The 22,732-nt window shown below is 41.2% G+C and overlaps 1 protein-coding gene across 6 annotated transcripts in view; it reads right to left on the bottom strand.

The window, feature by feature from the left end:
• cadps2 (Ca++-dependent secretion activator 2) overlaps positions 1-22,732 on the bottom strand; it is a 178,509-nt gene that overhangs the window by 11,908 nt on the left and 143,869 nt on the right. For 2 of the 6 annotated variants that reach the window (XM_056386847.1, XM_056386851.1), the window contains 6 exons: positions 21,197-21,352; positions 20,714-20,861; positions 16,980-16,994; positions 14,024-14,098; positions 13,238-13,321; positions 12,975-13,007 (listed from right to left, as the gene is read on the bottom strand). In XM_056386847.1, the coding sequence (XP_056242822.1) occupies positions 12,975-13,007; positions 13,238-13,321; positions 14,024-14,098; positions 16,980-16,994; positions 20,714-20,861; positions 21,197-21,352 (511 nt within the window). The remainder of the gene's footprint in view (positions 1-12,974; positions 13,008-13,237; positions 13,322-14,023; positions 14,099-16,979; positions 16,995-20,713; positions 20,862-21,196; positions 21,353-22,732) is intronic. The other 4 variants (XM_056386848.1, XM_056386852.1, XM_056386849.1 and 1 more) reach the window with 3 other exon arrangements.

Genomic DNA, 22,732 nt, shown 5'->3' with positions numbered 1-22,732 from the left:
GCTGGCTGTACACGACGACCTCTGCACACATTCAGAACAAAAGCAAAGCTTCAGGTTTTTCATTACGGTGAGATGGAGCAGATTCTCAAATAACACTGTCAACAGGAAGAACATACAACAATGCACAGAAAGCTGAAGTCCTGGCGTCCACCTCAACACTAGGGCTGGGTCTCGAACTTTGATACTTTTATGGACCGATCAAATTGATTTTTCGAGGAATAAGTGCTCAAAGATGTTATCTATCCATCCATCCATCCATCCATCCATCCATCCATCCATGGAAACTCAAAACAGATCAGCAGTTTCTTTATTAAAAGAAAACCTTCAGTCCGAAAGTTTGTTTGCGAAACAACCCAGAAAAAAACATCCAAGTATTTTGATTCTGTTGAAGTTTTAACTTTTATTTGTTCTGTCACAAATATTTCGAGGTCAAACAAATGCTCAGTGAGACTTTATAAAGTCTGTATGAGTAGTTAATTGAGTTTTGCTAACAGTATTGATCTCCTGAAGAGAAATTCTAAAGAGAACAAATCATGACTTCAGGGTTTCGCTGTGGCTCCACTGACCTGCAATAAATTTTAATTTTCATGAAGCTTTTCTTACTTGTTCTCACAGTTTACCACATTGTTGCCTTGAATTCAATTCGATTTCCATTTTATTCATATAGAATCAAATCACAACATACATTATCTCAGAGCACTTGACAGTCTGATGTCAAGACCTTACAGGATTACACAGAGAAACTCAACAGTTGGCGACAATGGAGAAAAACCTCCGACCCTCACTACGGACCTTTTAGATTTAATACAGTTTGATTTTGATCCTTAACTCAGATATGTAGATATACATGAAGTTTTAACAACACAACGTTGTGTTACCTCCCAGTTTCCCAGTGATCAAACTGAAAGAGAATGATGCCAGAGATGTGAAGCAGCAGCTGCATCTCAGGAAACAACATATGCTGGTGTTCCTCTTAGGAAAACTAATTCTGTATAAAAACGAGTATACGCAAATCTATTCATAGGGCTTCAATGAACAATGAATGACTAATTTCATTATCGATGAATCTTTTATTCTGTGAAATGTAAGAAAACAGATAAAAAGCCTGTCACAGTTTTCTAATGTGAAGCGTGACGTCTTTAAATGGACGCCAACGAACAGTCAAGAACTGAAAGATATTCATATGAAAATAGAGAAATGCAGCAAATCCTCACATCTGAAGAGCTCTAACCTGACGATGCCTGGTGTTTAGATACACACTGTGTTCTTATTAATTGCTTTAATCAACTGACGAATCAACTTGTCCATGAGCTCTAATACTTTTGGATGTGGGCTTAAAAGCCAACTGGGAATGTGGCGTTAATTGACCTTGAATTCAATGTCAATTATCTTTATGTTGTTTGGCTTGGTGAAGAGATTTAAGGAGGTAGCTGTATGTAATAAAAAATGTCAGATTACAAAAATCAGAAGAGCAGGTGAGTACCAGCCAAACTCTGTAAACCCCTGCCAAAAAACTTTTAAATGCAATTTGAGCAAGGTTGAAAACTGCAAAATTGTGGGAAAAATAGTATATGTAGTACAGAATCCATAAGATGAGGAAATGATTTATTAAAAACCTTCCAGCCTCTGTACAGGTTTTCGTGTGTGTTTTTGTTACACTGGTTTACACACCAAGAAGACGGGGAACAAACGTTCAGCATCACCTGCTGCTTCCTGTGTGAAAACAAGAAGAAGAAGAAAAAAAAAAATCTAATTTCTCCAGAAGCTGCTGGAGCTGTTACACCGCAGGAAACATTAACTGCTGAGGATGCAGCGGTTTGTTTGGCGAGGAGAGGCCAGAGGCAAGACAAGTGGGTAAAGCCCTGTTCGTTCACACTCCCTGTTGTCATGGAAGATTACAACTGTAATGCTTATTGTAATTACTCTGACATCTTTCACACCCGTTTTCTCTGAGCCGGCAAGCGTTGGCCCCGAGGGGGGGTGGGGGGGTTGTTCTGCTCCAGCGCTGCTGAGCATGGCACGTCAAGTCCCCTGTGGTACAACAAGGATATATAGAGCCTCAAGAAACCAAGAGACCTTTTGGCTTCACTTAAAGGCAAAAGGCAGGTTATAAATTTGGGATTGTGACTATTTGCTTATCAAAGACAAAACAAACTATCACATGCTAATGGAGGAAAAAAAACAACAGTCACCTCCGTCACAAACAGCATCATCTTTGACAAGCAAAGAGGCAGCTGTGGAAATGTGGACAAGCCAGGGAGTTTAGAGACAGCTCCCTCTCTCGACGCTGACTTCCTGTGATAGGGATGCCTGATTCGCACAAATTCATGTTTTTTAAGTAATTTTTAAATAACACTTTTGGTACATAGGTGCAAATAAACAAATTCTAACTGTTCTCTAAGCAGAGCTCAAATTCTACTTTACGCATTCGCACAATGCTTGATGCATGCTTGGAGTAAAGTTTGTCATTCGGCAGCGCCCATGTATTTCAGTCCATGCAGCTGGCACATACATCCACGTGTAAATGCATCCACCCACGCAGACATCTAATATATATAGAGTTGAGATAATAATCATTTAGTTGGCTGACAGAAAATTCATCGGCAAACTTTTTAACAATCAATTAATTACTCAAGTGGTTGCAACTTCTCCAATGTGAGGCATTGCAGCTTTTTTTTCTGCATTCCTAGAAAAATCAAACACAATGTAGTATAACCTCTCTGATAGTCAAACAACTGGTGGAAAACAACAATCCCAGCAGCTGTTTCCGAGGCCACTAACAGCGAGTGACAGACCGAGATCAGTCAGAGTCGCTCGGCTGTAATTCAGACGGACTGCTGGACGAGAAAACCTGCAGATACCAGGGGTTAAAGTGGGGTCACATGGCTGCAGGGGCATCTGTTGTGTGTGTGTGTGTGGGTTTGTCTGTGCAGGTAAAGGAGGGGTTGTGTGAGTGTAATGTTCATCCAGAGAGAGAGAGGGAGGGAGGGTCAGGCCTAGTGATTGGCAGGCCTGTCAGAATCCCCATAATCCTCTGGAGCGAGTGGAGAGGAGAGAGTCTGGCAGGTCGAGGATCATTGTCGACGTCTTGATGAGAATGAAAGCATGAACCACGTACGTGTTACAGTACTTGTCATGTTCTGTTGTAGCAGACACTTTCAGGTCAGTCCCACGTAAGCACAGATACATTTCAAAACTGTTTACATGTCAGACGTTTTCTCTTCACGCCGAGCCTTTATCAATCATTTTCAGAAAGTTCTCCATCCAGACAGGACGTCTGCCAGGGGATGTGGACGACGTTGACCCTTCATCAACACTGTCAAGATCATTATTGTTCGATGAGTGCAGGTAGTCTCACACACTGGACTCTTTCACCTCTCCACGACTTATCCAAACTCCTTCCTCCTTCAAGTCCTGAGTGCAAAGGTTCTCGAGTCCTTTCCTTTCCTCAGTACACCTGCCTGCTGAGTCAGGGGAAGGGCGTCCTCCTTCAGCACTACTTCACCACTTGTGTCCACAAGCGGATTCCTGGGTTACTGCCACAACAAGCCTCCATGACCCTTCTGGCCACAGCTCAAGCCAAACGAACAAGCCTTCGCAACACAGGTTTTAAACATGGCCGATTCTACCCCGATTCTACAGTGCATGCACACCTGGAAAAAGGGCCAGGATTTACTGCACTTGTCTGCAGATCTCCCAAACAACCTGATTCACCAAGTGGTGGTCAGTTCACATAGGTCCACAGATGTGATAATGCAAAGTTGGTCACCCTTGGCCTACCACGTTCTGGCACCAGGTACACCTATGAACTACCTCTGGCTTGAACATGGTGTTTGCACAGAAGGCTGAGTACCACACTTTGTAGATCAGGTAATCAGTTTCAAGTAATCACCTCCCCCTAGATTTCTCTCCACCGTGTTTCCAAGCGAGGACCTTACCAGAGCGTCCAAGATAACCAAATACTCAGAACTGTTTGCTGTATCGACCTGCAGTCGTATTAATGCTACATTCTCGTGATTATTCCCACAAATACTGATAAAAAACAGGGTCCATCTTCTATCATTGAGTTTGGTTTCAAAACTGGAGCTTTGTATAGAGCTAGGCCTATTTACAATATTCCTCTCGCACCAAACAAGTGACATTCTACATCTCATGAGTCAGTTTTGAAACCCAGTAATCATCATGTCGAGACCCCGGCATCAGGCAACCTGCTGTGGTGTTTGGTGGGTCGACATGGCAAGTTACTACACTGGTATGTTGGTACGCATAATCAGAAGTGGGAAACTACCACTAGCAATATAACATAGAGAAGATGACTGCTGTTTGTTGAAAGTTTTGGGACAGGAATTCTTTTAATTAACAGAATTTAACGAGGTAACATTACAGTTTCAGTATGTTCATCTATACAAAAACCTACCAAGCTGTAAATGAATTATTTTAAAAGCATATAATCATTTTAAAGTAGTATTTGTTTCCCTTTGACCTTTTGATTTTGGAACGTACAGAACTCGACCTCGAAGTTCAAATTCTGACATAAATGCTGGAATTGTACGTCTTAACGTCTTCGTTAACAACTCTGGGGACCTATGCAGACGAGGGTGTTAAAGGTAACCATAGGTCGACGTGCACTTCTCTCATGTCTTGACAATGCCTTTGTGTGAACTTGCACATAAAGCAAGTTGATTGGTTGATTCACCTCCTGTCGGGAGGTGTGTTTTCAAATGGAGATGAAACTAATGTAAACGTACTAGATAGGTGTTTAAAAGAAACTGCTGCACAAAAAAAAAAACGAGCGACCTCCACACACTTTGTGGAACCTGGAAAAGTATAGTTCATGCATAACTCTGACTCTGACTCCAACTCTTACTATACTTTGAAAAGTCATTGTCCTTTGGTGTGAGACTGCTTTTCACGGTTTGGCCCATGCCCCTTAGTTTCAATGAAGGGCAAAAAACACACAATGATATTTTACACAATAGTGTTCCCCTAAATTCGAATTAGTAATTTGTGTTTATCCCTTTCCTGTTTCAACATGACAATGTACGGTGGCCCTGAGAGCTCAAATTCACCAAATACACAAATGCGATGCAAATACTCACAACACAGCGTTAGTGTTTTCAAGGGACACAAAAAAAAGTGATGAACCCGGCTGGGACGCAGTTGTTAGTTCAAGTATTATAATACATCCATGCAAAAGTGCGTGTCAGCCTGGTTCATCACTTCCTTTTTTGTGTCCCCTGTAAACACTTCCATTGTGTCCCAGTGGTTCGGCCCGTGCCCTTTAGTTCCTCTGAAGGGAAATATCAATCCTAAGACACACAATGATATTTTACACAATGGAGTTCCCCCAAATTTGAATTAATAGTTTGTGTTTGTCACTTTCCTGTTTCAACATGACAATGTAAAGTGGCCCTGAGAGCTCAAACACACGAATTCGCTGCAAATATTCGCAACACAACGTTAAGTGTTTCCAAGGGACACAAAAACATGATGAACCGGGCTGGGACGCACTTTTTGTATCATAATACATCTATGAAAATGCATCGCAGCCTGGTTCATCACGTTTTTGTGTCCCCTGGAAACACTTCCATTGTGTTGTGAGAACTGATGAAGATATTGTCTGAATTTGTTTGTGTTTTGTATATTTGAATGTTTCTTAAGTTGCAGTGCGTTGAGCCTTTTCAGGGCCACTGTAACAATGCCCCTGTGCATAAAGACAGATCCATAAAGAAACGGTTTTCCCAGTTCGCTGTTGTAGAACTCGACTGACTTCAACCCCAACCTCAAACAACTTTTGGATGAACTGAAGACCCCACTGTGAGCCAGGCCTCATCACCCGGCATCAGTGTTGGACCTCACTAAAGCTCTCGTGCAGCCTGTTTCAAACATCTGGTGGAAAGACTGAAAGCGGAGGAAGAGTAGTAAGCAGAGTTGGTAGACAAGTAAAGTGAGGGTGGAGGGAAAAAAATAAAAATAAAATAAGATTAAGATCAACGTATCAACAAACTATATCTGTACGAGAGTGGATGGGGTCAAAGCGAGAGGAGAATCTGTACAACACCATTCGAGTGTGTCCGTGTGCGTGTCACTGGCAACATATCACTGCCCCTGCTGTCACTTGAGACATCAATATCCCCCCTCCATCCCCTTAAGGCTTAGTCTCAGTCATTTACCTCTCTTTTCTCTCGCTCTGACGAGGTGACAAAGCAGCATGACAGATCCGAGATGCCGGCACAGTTCCAGCCACCGAGATTAAGACTTTAACACGAGAGGAAAGAAAGACAGACAGAAAGAAAGAAAGAAAAAAAAAAAAAACATACAAGCAGCTGAGCGCTCTTGTCACGCTCTGCTCTCGGCCTGTTTTGTCTCCTTCACTGTTTCTTCACTTGTAGCCAAACACCAGTAATCCCCTTCCCGCCCGGATAATGGCCGCCTCGTTGCTCGTCAACATTTGACAGCCAAAAAAAACCAAAACAAAACAAAACAAAACAAAATACTGACTGTAAAATTAAGCAGTGCTCAGATACAGACAGGGAGGGGGAGAGGATTGAAGTGGGGGGGGGCTGTTGATAATGAGCAGTTAGCATCGGAGGAGGGGGAGGAGGAGGAGGAGGATGAGGAGGAGGGGGAGGAGGAGGAGGGGGAGGAGGAGGGCAGTGAAATGCCAGGTAATTACGCACCACTACCGGCCCCCGTTTCCTGCCCTGGATTAATTTCGTTTCTGCCAGGTGCAGGTTGTGTGTGTACAAAGATGTGTATCTATAAAAGCATGATGTCCTTCTATAACTTAAAACAACTGCTTTTTATCATATTAAAATACAGAGAAGAAGAAAATATTTGTTGTTCACGTTGCATGTGTTTTATCCAAGAGTTGAAAAAGACATGTTTTTTTGGATAATTTACTGAACGATTCTGTAAATGTTCATTAATCGATGATTTGAATAATCTTTTCAACTTTTTCATTTTGCAGCAAATATTTTCAAGTTTTTTTTCTCAAGTAATAAAGTTTTTTGTGAATATTTAAAACTTTAAATGTGTATCACACATGTGAAACTTTATGACATGTAGTGAAATGTTAAATATATTTAAAATGTTGTGTAAAAGCATTTCTGTCTGATAAACTGCATCTTTTACGTGTGTGAACTTATTCTGCACATGATATACTGCACATGTGAAAGGTACTGCACATGTGAAAGGTACTGCTCATGTGAAAGGTACTGCACATGTGAAAGGTAGTGCTCATGTGAAAGGTACTGCTCATGTGAAAGGTACTGCACATGTGAAAGGTACTGCTCATGTGAAAAGTACTGCACATGTGAAAGGTACTGCACATGTGAAAGGTACTGCACATGTGAAAGGTACTGTTCATGTGAAAGGTACTGCTCATGTGATCTTTTTTCTATCCAACTCAAACACAAAGGTCACACACAGACTAAGGTTTTTCTTTCTCGCTGGAGGAAGCAGGTCAACCTGTTTGTACACTGTTGTCTGTTTGTTCTGTGTTGTTTTTATACTTTACATCTCAATCAATGCATTTCAACATAGTACTTTACTTTCATATCTGTGGTGTATTTTGGTTTTATGATAATGAAAATGTGCTATTTTAATCACACTGTACATGTAAAAGCACAACTAGCGACGAGAGTTGATCCCCTGACAAGAACTAGCTAACATGTTTTTAAATAGTGTGTGGTGCTTCGGGCCCCTGAAAGGCCGGGAGCGGCCCTGCAGGACTGTGTTTCTGTTAAAGATGGTGAACAGCCAGTGACGACGATAACTCTTCCAATGTTTGTGTTCCTGCTTTGCCAGCGTGCATATGTTTGATAGGAGCATGTGTGGCTGCCACCGTCACTGCTATCTTGGCTGTACAGGCGTGAACACGTCGGTGCTGCTGAACACGTGTGAGTCAGTGTGAGAAACACACACTGAACCTCTCCAACCCCGAACACTGTCAGTGACGTCACGCCACAGATGCTGCACTCCAAGAAAGTATTAATGTTGAATTAATCTTCGATCCAGGACTGTGTCCGGGACAAATTGGGGTCATGGGTACTTTTCTAAGGGTGCCATCAAAGGAGAATATAAACTATAATGTTTACAGATACACCTGTACACCAGGTGAGAGCTACAAAGATAATATCAACTCTAATGAAAAATGACATTAGACACATTAGATATAAAGTAAAGCTAATGCTGTTTTGGTAAAACTAAAGAAATGAGAATTTATAGGAAAAAATATAAATACTATATATATATATATATATAATGTAGAACATCATTAATTGTCTCATATTTATGATAAACTTTATGATATATTAATGATAATGGTGGTAACAGCTACATTATGGCAATATAAATTTACTTCATAATAGTTTGTCATCATTATATTAAAAACGTTTCTGACAATTAAAGGTGAAACTCACAGGCATGATTCTGTTGACAGCTCTGAGCTGATGTGTTGTGAGTTAACATTAGTTCACGTTATAGTTTTAGAGACTGACACGACGAGCTGCTCACTGCTCAGTGCGCTAGGGCGGCGCGATGTCACATGGCGATTATTTTGGCAGATATTGCGACGTTTGATTTCAATTGGAATGATCGTTTTTTCCATTTCATTTCGATGATGATGTGATTTTTGTTCAGGCTTGTACCAAACAAACATGTTCCTTTACGTGCGGAGGATATGATTTGTAGGTTTGTTTTAAATCGAAATGATCTTAAAAAACACTGTGAAAAGCCAATGATAGGAACCTTTATGTTGCCGCTGGCCCGACCACATCGAACACCTGCTTTTAATTTATTGAATTTATTTATTTTTTTACGTCAGTCCGATTTTGCGCTAAAATTCATTCATGGCGAAACTTGGGAATCAAAATACATCTCTGGTTAGCAACAAGAAGAGTTAAAAGGAAAGAGTCAAGAGACAGATGGTGGATGGACAAGTGATCCATTCAATCCTGAGAGTTCGCTCGTTATCATTCAAATTAAAAGCGCTCTGGGAAGACGTTATTTCGCCTCGTAATGTTGCGGGGTCCGATGTGGCTGCCATGAAGTGGGAAAGGTTGGGAACCACTGGCTGATAAACATTAACTGGCCAAAGCTGATAAAATCTAGAAAATGACAAGGAACTACTTAAAGCATGATTCTGACCGTGACGCAACTGGGCAAAGGTACAAGTTACAGAGTAAAAGGTGAGATTATTTTCATTGTCAGGTAAGAACATCAGTGACAGACAGACAGACAGGTTTGTCCAGGTGGAACAACGTCTCAAAAACAAGGTGAAAGTAAAATATAAACGTAAGAAGTAACACGTTTAAATTGTAAATCTGTAGAATGTAAACACTCCAGGGTGAAAGCTTCATCTTTTCGTGACAAGGTTTTGGAGGCGGAGCCGTCTAACGAGGTGGCTCAGTGGCCCGCCCCCTACTCCCCCCTCCCCCTGCGCCTCCTTGCTCTTCGTCCCACCTGGAGAAGAGGCTTACCTGCGTCAGGTTCCCTCCACACAAAAGACCAAAAGGCCAAGGTAGCGGTTACATTATAATTTCAGTGGAGGGGGAGGCGGCTGAGGAGGAAGTCTGGACGGGAAACCAGAGAGCATGATGGGACAGGTGGGGTGTGGCGCGGCGGGGCAGAAGATTAAGGAGGTTGCGTGAGGTCGTGCTGCTCTTTATCTCAGCTGATCAGTGACTCAGCGCAGGATCTTCTCACATCTGGTGTTTCGGGCGTGTGACATACAAAATACAGAGAGCGCCGTTTCTGCACTTAACAAACTTATTCTGTATTTTTTAATTTAGTAACATGAACCTATGAATTACTTAATAAAGCTCAGAATTTCATATATACTATTCATGTATCTCAAGATGCTAATTGGCCTTAAATGAAATACAAATCAACTTCTACAATGTAGTTTTGCCTTTTTAAAATAAGAAAATTAGTAAATTAATAATTTAAACATGTTAAATAAAATCCATCATATAATTTTCAAATCATTTCAGCTGCGATTTCCATAAAAAAAACATGTAATAAACATACGACGTCAGTTAATAGATTAATACACCTACTATAAATATATCATTCTGGTATCAGGAACAGTGAAAGGTCTGGACTCCTTTTCATCCCGGTTTATATATTTTCATATTATCACTGTGATATCAAAGACGTCCACAGGTAAAGTGTTGAGGTTACACCTGGAGTGAAGCTGATTTAACGGCGTTATTCATATGAACCAGAAACATCATTGTTCTGTGATAACACGTGTTAAAGTCTTTTACTTCTGTAATATTTATAACAGTTTGAACTCTGAATCTGTTTAGTGACGTCTGCGATTGTCGCCTCTGTAACGTCTGACTACCTTCTCTACACGCCGTGAGCTTTTCTGTGTCTGGCTGTGTTGGTTTTTTCTTTCCCTCTCTGCTGTAGCGATCTTGATCTCAGCGACTTCACCTGATTAAATAAAGGCTACGCTGAGCGTTAGATGAGAGGGTTGATATCCGTCTCATCATGTCCGTTAAACGCAAAGCTGCAGCCGGAAGCTTAAAGACCGGGAGCGAGGCTCGGGCCGATGTTCAATAATATCAAACATCATGATGTTTCAGGCCGTATGTGATATTTTTCTTAAACTGTTAAACTGTTTAGTGTCAGAAGCATCTACACCTGAAACATAAAATACAATAATCTAATAATTGCCAACAGAATCAGTGACTTCTTTTCAAATCACTTCTTTTTTATATTTCTTGATGTGATGTCGTTTTTTTATCCTCCTCCTATTGTTCTCATTGTGTCTTTACTGCTTTTATACAGCGTCTACTCTCTTTGTCCTCATTTATACTGGAGTATATTGTATGTGTGTGTCTTCACTCTTAACTTTACCTTAATTCTGTCCTGCTTCTGTTTGGCCTTACTGTTGTTTTCATATTGCCTTTAAGCCGCTTGTAAACTCTTTTTTTAAAGGTGATATAAGAATAAAATTATTATTATCACATAATTATATATTACAAAAGAAACATCTGGAACATTAAATACGTATATACGTTTTACTAAAACATAATTGGATCAGTCTCATGTAGATGTTATTGTGGTTTCTGTACCTGTAATTGCTTTATCTTGTTAATGTACATTTTCATTGTAAGGTATTATTGTTTATTGTTTTAAACGTAGAGTTATTCAAATGATTTTCTTTGTTCTGCTTTGTTTCTGCTTTATTGATATAGTGTCAATATATACAGTATATATATAAATATAATATATAAGAGGTAGTATTATTTTTTTGTTTTTGTGTGTGGACCCCAGGAGGACTAGTGACACCTGTGTGGAAGCTAGTGGGGATCCAAATAAAGAAATAAATACGAGATATGGTAATATTGATTATTGTGATATTTGGCCTGGACTATATCGAGATATTACATTTTGGATATCATCAAATCTTAGTGGGAACAGGGTGAAACAGTTTGCCTGGCCTCGGCCTGAAAGTGCCTCTAAAACTTAGTAATCAACACAACATCTGTTTCATCTGTATAAAAAAAAAACAAATTGAAAGAAATAGTCCAGAATACAAACGACAGACTTTCATTCGTTCAGTTTTCTTGTTCGACTGAAAACACCCGAGCTGCAGTCGAGAAGAAAGGTTCAGAGAGTTTTTTTTGTTTAGCTTCAGACAGAGCCAGGCTAGCTGTTTCCCCCTGTTTCTAATCTTTGTGCTAAGCTAAGCTAACTGGCTGCTCTGCTTAGCTTCATATTTACAGAACAGACGTGAGAGCGGCAAATTAGCATCACGTTTAAGGTTAATGAAAGTTTGTGGTTAATATGAAAAGAAAAAGATTAAAACATTAATTCCAGAAATTTGGCCTCTTGTATAAAAGTCAAATGTGTTCCATGTCCATCCACCACCCTGATGTAATAATCGCTAAGGATGCTGGGATACTGGACAGAGGGCAGGTGAAGCTGAGCTTTAAAAATAATTAAGCAATCAAATAAAATAAAAAAAGTTAAATTATCTGCGGAGCATCAATATTAGTCGGTGTTTGGTCATGTTCAATAGGAATTTTCTTTTTTCTTTTATTGTAGCAGTCAAAAACATCTAATTACAGATTACTACTCCAAGTTAGAAGGAAAAAAATATTTTCTTTTTAAGTATTAATTTTCATTTTGGGTGAAATTCTCCTCCGAAGAGTTTGGATTAAAGCCCGAGAGGTTTGGAACAACTGATTTTAAAATATCTTTAATCCCAGCGGACGCTTTTAAAAAAGTGCCAGGATTCATATTAGAGATGGAAAATGTAAAATGTGCAAAAAATTAAAAACAAATCCAAAACACAGAGGAATTGTACTTTGTTAATATTGAGCTGTTAATCACTTTAGCAAACGAGGGGTCACCTTCTCTTTGTGAGATCTAATTCTGGAGACTGAACCTGTCTCTCCTTCACACCTCGAACGTGGCGACGTAAACGCCTCGTCACCTTGACACTTTAACTCCTGCTTCGTCGTCTCCTCCTCCTCCTCCTCCTCCCGCTCGCCTTGACGCAGCCCCTGATCTTTGCCACGCCGCCATCGTTCATTAACCACTGAACACCCGAACGCCGCCGCCGCCGCCCACAAACCGACACCGCAGCAAAAACACATCTCCGAGGAAGAGTGCAATTAATTAGGCTTGTTGTGTGATCTTTGGCTCTGGAGCTGCAGATGGAATAAAAACCCTCTTTATATTTCACACATGTTTAACACCGTGTGACGACAAACTTAAAAAGAAAAAAGAAAAAGGAAACAATATAAAAAAAAAACAACATGAAAAAACAACAACCAACAAGCACATGAATGAGTGCAAAGAGCGGCCGCTCTGCATTTCCAGGCTGCCTCCTTTTTTCTTTTTTTTTTCACCAGACACTTCCACCGTCTGAATGTGGATGGAAACACAAATATGGAAAGTGACTGTGACCGACGGGGTGAATAATGAAACGGCAGGCAGATCGACAGACTCACAGGGACTTCCACATATTTGGCAGCTGCTTTCACCTTTCAGAGGAGGAGGAAGAGGAGGAAGAGGAGGAGGAGGAGGAGGAGGAGGTAGAGGGGGGGAGGAGAAGGAGAAGGAGGAGGAGGAGAAGAAGAAGGAGAAGAAGAATCACACTGAAGTTCAGCTGGGAAGATCTGGTTTCCAGCAAATAACAGGTTTCCTGTGTGAGCGGTGAAAGCAACAGCTCGGTGCTCTCTCTGTTTCCAGGAACAAAAACATGGCGACTCACTGTGAAAGAGAGGATTGAAGAGAAGAATGTCCCTTCATCGTATCTGGAGAGCTTGGAGAGGACGCCGTCTAAAACACCGGCAAACTGCACATGGGGGGGGGGGGGGGGGGCAATAAACATTTAACATCTTCATTTTCCCTTCAGGTGTAATTAAACTTTGCATCATGTAAAAATCAGAGTCATTTTAAATACAAGATAAAAAATAAAAAATATAAAAAAGATCCTAATATATAAAAAGACATTTTTGGGAAAATGAGCCTAATAAATAAATAAATAAACACATTAATAAAAAAACAAAAAGAAAAATTATCCTAAAAAAAAACAACTATATTTAATGTATAGAAAATCAAATTAAAAAAAATCCTATAGCCTAAATGAAAAATAGGCTGTATGGATAAGAATTAATATGAAAATTTAAGAAATAATATACAAGTGACAAATCCATTGTGTTTCCAATAGTACAGCTTTTTTAATAAAAAAAAGATAATAAAATATAAATTATATAACAATAAAAGAAAAAACAAAACGAAAAGAGACAAAATAAAAACTATATAAATATGTTAAATTCCCTCAAGAAAGAGAAAAAATAAATACATCCAAAAAATCCATAAAATTCATATAATAATTTAAAACAAATCTATATTAAAAATGTTAATCATATTTCCAATTAGAGTTCAATTTGCCTGCTACTTTATATTTTATATTTAAAAATGTAAAGGTAAATAAAAATGACAATAAAAAGATAAAGAGTGAGAGGATTTGACTGGAGGATAAAAAGAGATTTACCTTTGAGACGAGGGAAGAAATCATTTCTTTGAATGCCTCGTCAATCAGGACATCGATTTTGGAGTGGTACTGTTGCTGCAGAGGGGAGGGGGTGTGTTTGTGTGTGGATGGGGGAGACATTAGGGGAAGGGGGGGGGCAAAAAGCATTATTTCATTATTTTCATAAAACTGATGGGACACAAAGGCTTAAAAAAAAAATGACTCCTCGCCTCCCTGATACCGAACAACAGCATTGTCTGTGCTGTAAAAGACAGAAAGAAAAACCTACAACACTATGAACATCAAGTCCTCTCTCTCACACACACACACACACACACACACACACACACACACACACACCCCTCCCCAACACGGCGAGGTGTGAAAACCTTCCCATCCGTGTAACGCCGCTGAGTTAAGCAGCTAATAGGACCATTATGCAGCTGAATGACATTCCCGTCTGCGCTGGAAAAGCGAAGGAATCTGAAGGATACTTTTTGTGCGTCTCCCCACAATTAGAGCAGCCTTGTATTTCTCTAAAGCACCGGTCCAGCTGCGAGGACCAAAGGCTCACACAAGATTCAATTAATCCGCCATTTCATGTCTCGTTTGGCAGCACCCCCCCCCCCCCACCTAAAAACATATTCATGGCACCTTTTCCCTTGAAGGAAGGAGAGCAGAAAAAAAAAAGGCTGGGGCTGAGCGCTGAATGGCAGCAGCAGCAGGGGAGTTCATCTCTTGGCGACAATGCCCTTTCACTGGCCGTCTAAAGAACACCCAAATTAAAAATTTCAATCAACAAAGAGCACAGATCGCTGACAAATTGCGGGTCCAGGGAGGTCACCGCTGCCGGCCCTAATTTTGTTTTTTTTCTTCTTTCTTTTTCCCTCCACAAGTCGGCAAAATGGCAGCTCTCTTTCAGCGCCGAATCTTTCAGGCAAATCTTGAGAGGTTTTCTTTTTTTTCCTCTTCTTACTTCAATTAACATCGCTGCTTTTTCCTTCTTCTCCTTTTTTTTTTCTTTCTACAAAGACGCCCACGAAATAAAAAAAAAAAAAGCAGAGAGAAGGAGATGAAGAAATGATTTGGTCTTTGCCATGTGCACAGCAAAACCTGAAAAGAACAATTACTGCTTTTAAAAACATTTATCTGGTCATTGAGCTGCAGCCACCGCGGCTACTTCAGCTCTCTGAGACGTTTTAGATTCTGAACCGGGTCACATTTTCAACATGACCCCCCCCCCCCCCGCCACACACACACACACACACACACACACACACACACACACACACACACACACACACACACACACACACGCAAAAAAGTGAATTAGCATTTTCATTGATTTGAGTTGATCACATCAGTCGAAGCAGAGGAGTTGTGGACGAGCGGCGGGAGAATTTGTCAGCGAGGCGTCAGAAATGGTCGATCGCAAATTGTCCGCACCGTAGGTCTGGGTCAAGTTCACATTGACACCTCTTCAGACCGGCTGGTCAGGGGTCAGAGGTCAGGAGGCCTCATTCACAGCACCTACTGGAAAACTGAGCCGCAGACGTGGAAGATCACTGCGGCTGCTGAAATCAGGAAGCTACAGCTGAAGGAGACGTGATGGATTTGAGCTTCACCATGTGTAGTTGTGCGTTTCATAATTGTGGCATCGGACAAACATGCATACTATATATTTTTATCTTAGCAAGTTTACATCTTACACTACACCACACAACATCTGCTCAAACCACCAACAGCTGGATGAGCTCACCACTCATGACTCCACACGGAAGAAGCAAAGAAATTAAATTCTGATGAATCTAATGTCGATGACTTTAAAGGTTTGTGATGGTTGAGGTAACCTGACGAAGGCCTTCGCAGGAAGGGGAGGAACTTTCAAAATAAAATACTCAGGCAGGCAATTTTGATGAACCATGTCATGTGACGTAGTAGGAGGAGCCGCAGTCTGAGGAGCTTTTGAAATCTAGTTATCCTGCCAGTAGACGATTCATTGCATGTAAAAATCAACAGTCACCTCTCTGCAGCTGCCTGGACTTCCTCCCTCGTAGGAAGCTGATCGGTCCGAACAGCTAGGAGTTCAACAAGATGGATTCACGATTGTGAGAAATCCTGCTGCTTTGCAAAGTTACAAAGATCTGAGAACTGAATACTTCAGCGTGAGCGGTTTCTTCTGCAGAGGTTGAATTATTTTAACATCGACAGACGCCTGATTGTGTTATTTTTTAAATGAGATGCAACAGCTTAAGGTTTTAATTCGTCCCATGTGCAAGTGGCTCGTTTCCTCACACAGCTTATGAGTATGCAGCAGTGAGATAAACTGTGTGTACAAACATAAAAACACAGGGCACATGAATACAACACCAAGACCAAAAGATAAAGGACAATAAGTTAATAAAAACAAAACAGAAACAGTCGTTAGTCGACAATAAGTTCAAACAACATCGACCTTTTTCCTCCTAGAATTTAGGCGGGAGATTGAAGAGGAAATAAAAGAGTTCTTCATCATTTGAACTGTGATTATTGTCTTTTTTTTTGCTGCAAAAAGAACTTCCTTAATCAAAAAAAACAAAAAAAAGGAAAACATGGGGTTTTCACCTAATGCTGATGATATGATGCTTTACATTACTGGTGCTCGGTCCAGGTCCTGGATCGCCCCAGCTCTGCATGTTTTCCATTTTCTTTGCTTCACCTGCATCTAATGACCACGACCAGGTGTGTTCAGTTCGTCAACAACTTCTCAGGTGTGAGCACAGTAAGGAAACTATGCAGAGCTCTGGCTCTCCTGAGGCCGCTGTAGCTCTGAAATGGACCTTAAAACGAAGGTATGTGAGTGATTCCTGACGAACCGCACCGTGTGATTAATGATGTCGGAGTAAAGATTTAAAAACACATCACTCTTTTTCTGATGGAGTTCATGTGGAGAGGTGTGAGAGGAAAGTAAAGGCGATGAGGCGATGGAGGGACTTACCCATTGTTTGTCACTCTGGGATTCAAACAATGATGAGCAGGACACATGGACATGAGGGACGGGCGGGGGGGGGGGGGGGGGGGGGCATGAGACAAAGAAAAAAGAAGGCAAACATAGTCAGATAATCAGTTTAAAACAAAACAAAACGTTAAAAAGCATTTCTTAAACCTAAACACGTATGTTTTTCTACAAATGAAACGTGGTGGTGAAATCTCTCCGACAGCCGGTTCACTGACGCTTCCAGTTTCCTGTCGTCGTTACAACTTTTTATTTACATTTCCATCACAGCTTTGACCTTGAATCAGACATTTCACCATGTTCTCCGACACCAGACGCACATTTCATTGCGACACCGATGAAGAGAGCGATTGTCAGAAGATTGTTTTGAGTCCAGTGAAATCCGGCATTATCACACATCTCCCGGTCTTTGAGGCTCCAGATACGTCTCCACACTGTGGACTGTAAAAATCAAATATGTAAAAAAACCAGCACAAAGCGGACGAGTTGTAAAAAGCTTTTTTTCTCCCCAGAAAACTCCACAGAACAATTCAGGCTTCAATCAGAGACTCCAAGCATTTAATCATCAAGGTCGCTCAGACGCAGCGTTTGGGGCTGAATGAAGTTCAGCCTGACAAACTGAATGATTGTCGGACTTCATGAAATCAGTTTGCGCTTCTTAAGTGGACGCACACAAAATGCTCAGATTTTATTTTATTTTATTTGTTGCCGTCTCCATTGAAGACGTTTAATACATTATCATCTCATTGACTCCTTGTGATGATTCTGCTGGAGGCAGAAAGAAACGAGCAGAGATGATTTCTTCTTCTTCTTCTTCTTCTTCCAGAGAGAAGATTTTTCACTTTGCCATTATTTTCTTTTCATGACACTGCGGCCACGACCTTGGCGGGGTCGTGTAAATATCTGATTAGTGCTGCGGCCGAGGGGAGCGCCGCGCCGCGCTCCGCAACGCAACAAAACACGAGCAAATTAAGAAAACGTCTCCTTCGGTTTGACAACACGTGCGCTACAAATACACACAACACAGCCGAGTGTGTTGTTGGAAGCTTTGTGACTTTCGGAGCTGTTGAAGGCGATTACGATATAAATAAACTTTATTACCGTTACTCGTCAGTGGCGTTGGAAATCGAGCTGTTAATGAGCTGCGGTCAGAGTCAAGACGTAAAGGCCCATTTCTGAAAACATGAACCTGCTCTGGAGCTGCATTAACACCAGATACAGACTCTGAACTTGTCTTGTATTGTGCTAAACATGTAAATTCACCTCACTGTTGACACTGTATACACACACTTATTTCTTGTAGCGAGTTTTTCATCACATTCATTGTTTTCTCCATTTATTCTTTACTCATCAGCTGATTTGTCTCCATTTTATTACTAAGTGAAGATGTGGGTTCATGTGGGGCGACACTTCATTTCTCAGAGAAACTTTCAAGTACATATGATGAACTTCTAAATTATTATATATATATATATATATATATATCGTTATTATTATTTTAAGCTCCTCCAGTGTAAAGGTCTGTGTCCATGTGTAGTGTGATTATAGATCAGCTCTAGCTTCTATATTAATACTGTGAAAGTATCAAAGCCTCAGTCCACAGCCTGTATTCAGAAACTGAGCCTTAAAACCAGCCGTCAGGACTTCTGGAACTTTGTGATGTCACAACAAAGCAGTCACCAAGCCCCGCCCACCTGGACCCACCATCCAAACCTTGCAGGATTTGGTTTCTCAGAGTGTTGACCACAAACATATCTTCTTATGGATCAACACTTCAAATAAAACACAGAAGAAGAGGAAGCTGTGCAGCTACCTACGATGGTATTAACACATGACCACCTACACATCGCTGCTTTAATGTGCAAATAAATTCCTGTTGCTTGTTATCGTAAACTGAGATGTGTAAAATAAAAGATGAAAATACCCAACAGCATATAAATGAGTTCAAATTACAACAATAAAATGTTAATAAACTATAATAAAAATGTGATAAATAATAATTTCAGCCCTATCCTTTATAAAGTTACATTTTAATTAGACGGGGCAGCATTTTTATTAATTTTATGGAAAATGATGAAAGTATGAAATGAGAATATTAAATTACAGCAGCAGAACCCGTTAGTATGTGGAAGCTGTGTGTTGATATAATGGTGTGTCTCTGTGCAGGCATTTATTCAGCGTGTGTCGGCAGGAATAAATGGACAGATGGTGTTTTCGAACGGCGGCTTGTGGAAGCTGGAGAAGAGAGGAAGCTGAAGGTTAAGAGAACAGCGAGCTTAGCTCTCTGTCAAGACTGCCAGCGGCCAAGGGTTTCGCTCTCAGCGACGCCAAGGCTGCCGCCTCACACAGGCTTCACGGTCATCCATTTAACAGCTCGTGTCGAGCGTTTGGCCGTTTCAAGTGAACACAAATACACCTCAACTCCCCGTCTGCTGGATGTTTGGACGGAAACAGTCACGTTTTAGTGGCTGATCTGACAGTCTGACTCGACCTGTTCAGTGTGAAGGCTGAAAATAAAAGATGGCTGAGGATTTTAGAGGCTGACAGACTTTCACTCTGTCAGGAACAAGCCTCTGATGGTGAGCTGTGAGATGTAAACTGAAAAACACAAACATCCATCCATCTTAAGTGATTTCGTCTGATTTTCAGCCAAGAATCGTTTTTCTACAAACACGAAAAAATATTCTGCCAACGTGGAGACGATTCCTCTCGTTCCAAGTTTCTTCTCTTGTTTCAGATTTTCTTTTTTCCAGGAATTATAAATTATATATAAAAATTATTTCATTTCAATGGAATAAACAACGAGTGGAGTCGTGGAGTAAATCTGTGTGGAGCCTTTTGTTCTTTTAGTTCAGATTGGATGAACCTGGACATGACGAGTGGAAGAGTCCTCAGCATCCTGATCATTCGTTTTCATCCTATCTGCAAAAACTAAAACCCGTCTGACTGTTGCGAGCGGATGAAGACCTCAGAGTCAGATCAGACGAGGGACACCCACGTCTGTTTCCAACATTAAAGACCACGGCTGCGGTGGAAAGGTCAAAAACATCTCCTTCCCTCGCCACTTTACCTCGACCTCCACGGAAAACGCCGCGAGGTCAAAAGGAAAGATGTGAAGGAGAATTCATAAGGAGAGTCCGACTGCACTTACACCGACTTTATTTATAACACAGGAGATAAACACGGCGATCAATTTGGGTTTCCTGTCCTGTCAATCACTCAGAGGACGCAGCAGCTAAACTGACTTTGTTAAAACGTGAAAGGAATCAACAAGTAGGGAAAGTTGAGCCAATAAAATAATAATCAAATAAAATAAGGAAGTGAACATAAGTTATATTCAGACATAAATATACAGATTCCTGACGGACGCGTTTCACCTTTTCATACATTTGTTAATCAGAGAAAATGTATATTTAGTGCAGATTCAGTGAAAGTACATTGTGTTTTGTAATGAATTAGAAATTCAATATCCTTGTTCTTCCAGACGACTCCCAACAAAGAGAGGTTTTCTATATTTATGGATTTCGAGTTTAGATAGTCACAAATACACAACAGGTGCTCTGCTGTTTCTACATTTACGTGGGTCTGCTGCTGCATTATGGGACAGCTTCATCTCCTGGTCCAGTTTTAGGACCGGATTAGACGTTTCACCTTCCAGTTGGAAGATACTGACAATAAATCAGACCCTGTGATCAGTCATGTGACCGGTGGCTCACCTCCTGCCCCGTGTCCAGCACGCAGAGTTTGGCGCACTGCTTCTTGGCGTCCATCAGCACGTTGAACATGGTGCAGACCGACAGCGGCACCCGGAAGTCCGTCGACTTACTCGCTTTCTGCATTTTGGAGTCGAATGCAGATTTTGTTCTGTGGCACGAAACAAAGAGGTTTTTGTGACTGACTGATGATTGATGAGCAAAGTTTCTATAATTCCTGTGAAACTGTGACAAAATTTGTTTTTAACAAAATCGTAAGAACTCAGAGATAATGAGAAAATAAAAAGTTAGTTTCCAGGCGACTTTGTTGAGCTTTGAGATTTTCAGGTTTTAAACCACTTCAGATTTGTATTTCGAGTGTTTTGGAATCAAAGCTAATTATGCAGGGACAGTAATTACCGTTAATTAAACAAAGGAATTCATGAATTTTCGGTATGAGGTACAAAAATGAAGAGCGAGTGTGAGAAGGTCTGAGACAGGTGTGACCTCTTGACGCAGGCCTCCATCATGTCGCTGGCCATCAGTTTGAGTCTCTGCTCCAGATGTTTGGCGAACTCGGGCTCCGGCCAGTGGAGGTCCAGCACGAACATCTGCAGCGCATCCAGCTTCCAGAACAGATCCTCGGAGGTGGCCGAGCCGTTACTGCGGGGGGGATGGAGGAGGTTATTAACTGAATTCAACAAATACAACACACACACACACACACACACACACACACACACACACACACACACTTTTAACACAGACCTGATAACTAACTCTCCTATGATGCTCATTTGTTCCACCATGCTCTTATTTTGGCAGCTGTTTACTGAGTCTTGTAATTCACTGCTGATAATTTTCCAGATTTATTTCCTTCCAACTCCAAGTGTAGCAGAGCGACGTTGATGATTACAAACAGAGCATTTTGAGTCTTTTATTTTGAAGGAACACCTTACTTCCTCTCCTCTCTTCCTCGTCCTGCCTTGTATCATCAACTTCTGTTTGTCACAGTTTATTTTCTGCAGTAATCCAAAAGCCTTTTACTGAGTGAACCAGGGTGAGGCTAACAGCTAGCTTTAATTTATGTGTCAATGAGTTTTCATGATGTTATTGTTGTATAATTGTATCATTATTATATCTTACAGTCTCAGTAAATTGCCGATGGACAGTCCCAGGACGTGTGGCCCTGGTCAGAGCGATGAGAACAATCTGATGTCTAAGTCATGTGATCTGTGGACGGTTGTGCAGCTGTGAGAAGGGACTGTTTTATAAAACAGACTGTGTTGGTGCGTTCAAGAACACTCCAACACCTGAGCCTCTGCAGCCCGCTGGTGAAAAGAGCAATTTGGAATTACTTTATTATTACAGGCAAGTCTGTAATTTTGTCATTTTCAGCTCATTTCCTCGGATGTTTTATTTGGTACAACTGTGTTTTCTATTATTAGGAGACTGAAGACCCATGAAACGTACAACGAGGTTCATAAATTAAAACTTTCCAGCAGCTGGATCTCAAATCCAGGACGTCAGTCACTGAATGGACACGTTGTGGGCCGTGATAAATCATCTGTCTGCAGCAAGTATCCAGAAAAAGAATTGGCTGATAAATGAAAAAATGATCCTGAGACGCAGAATATTTCTTCTTTGTGTTTAATGTGCAGAAACATGCAGGTTCACCGATGTGCTCCTGTCCTCGTTGGTGAGGCGCTCGGTCCTGATAAAGACTCACAGGGGACCCAGCTCGGGTCCTGGTGCGGTTCTTCTACAGGTTTTGTAAGTTTCGGCGGAGCGGTTTCAGTCAGTGAACACAGCGCCAGGCTGAGACAGACAGATGGACGTCTCCCCGCCTTCTCCCCTGCGCACAGGTTACACTGCAACACATGGCAACGCTCGCCGCCACCGACATCCAAGTGTACAGCGCCTGGCTAGAATGACAGCCACGGGAGGACGGAGGAGGGAGACGGGTGGGGAGGAAGGAGGGGGTTAAAACAAGCGCCACTCACTCCCTCACTTTTCTCACTACGCCTTTAAAAGACTGTTACC

This window comes from Seriola aureovittata, chromosome 10 (genome assembly GCF_021018895.1).
Source record: "Seriola aureovittata isolate HTS-2021-v1 ecotype China chromosome 10, ASM2101889v1, whole genome shotgun sequence".
NCBI lineage: Eukaryota > Metazoa > Chordata > Actinopteri > Carangiformes > Carangidae > Seriola > Seriola aureovittata.
Note: the sequence above shows the minus strand (reverse complement) of the source record. Positions and strands in the feature narration are given on the sequence as shown.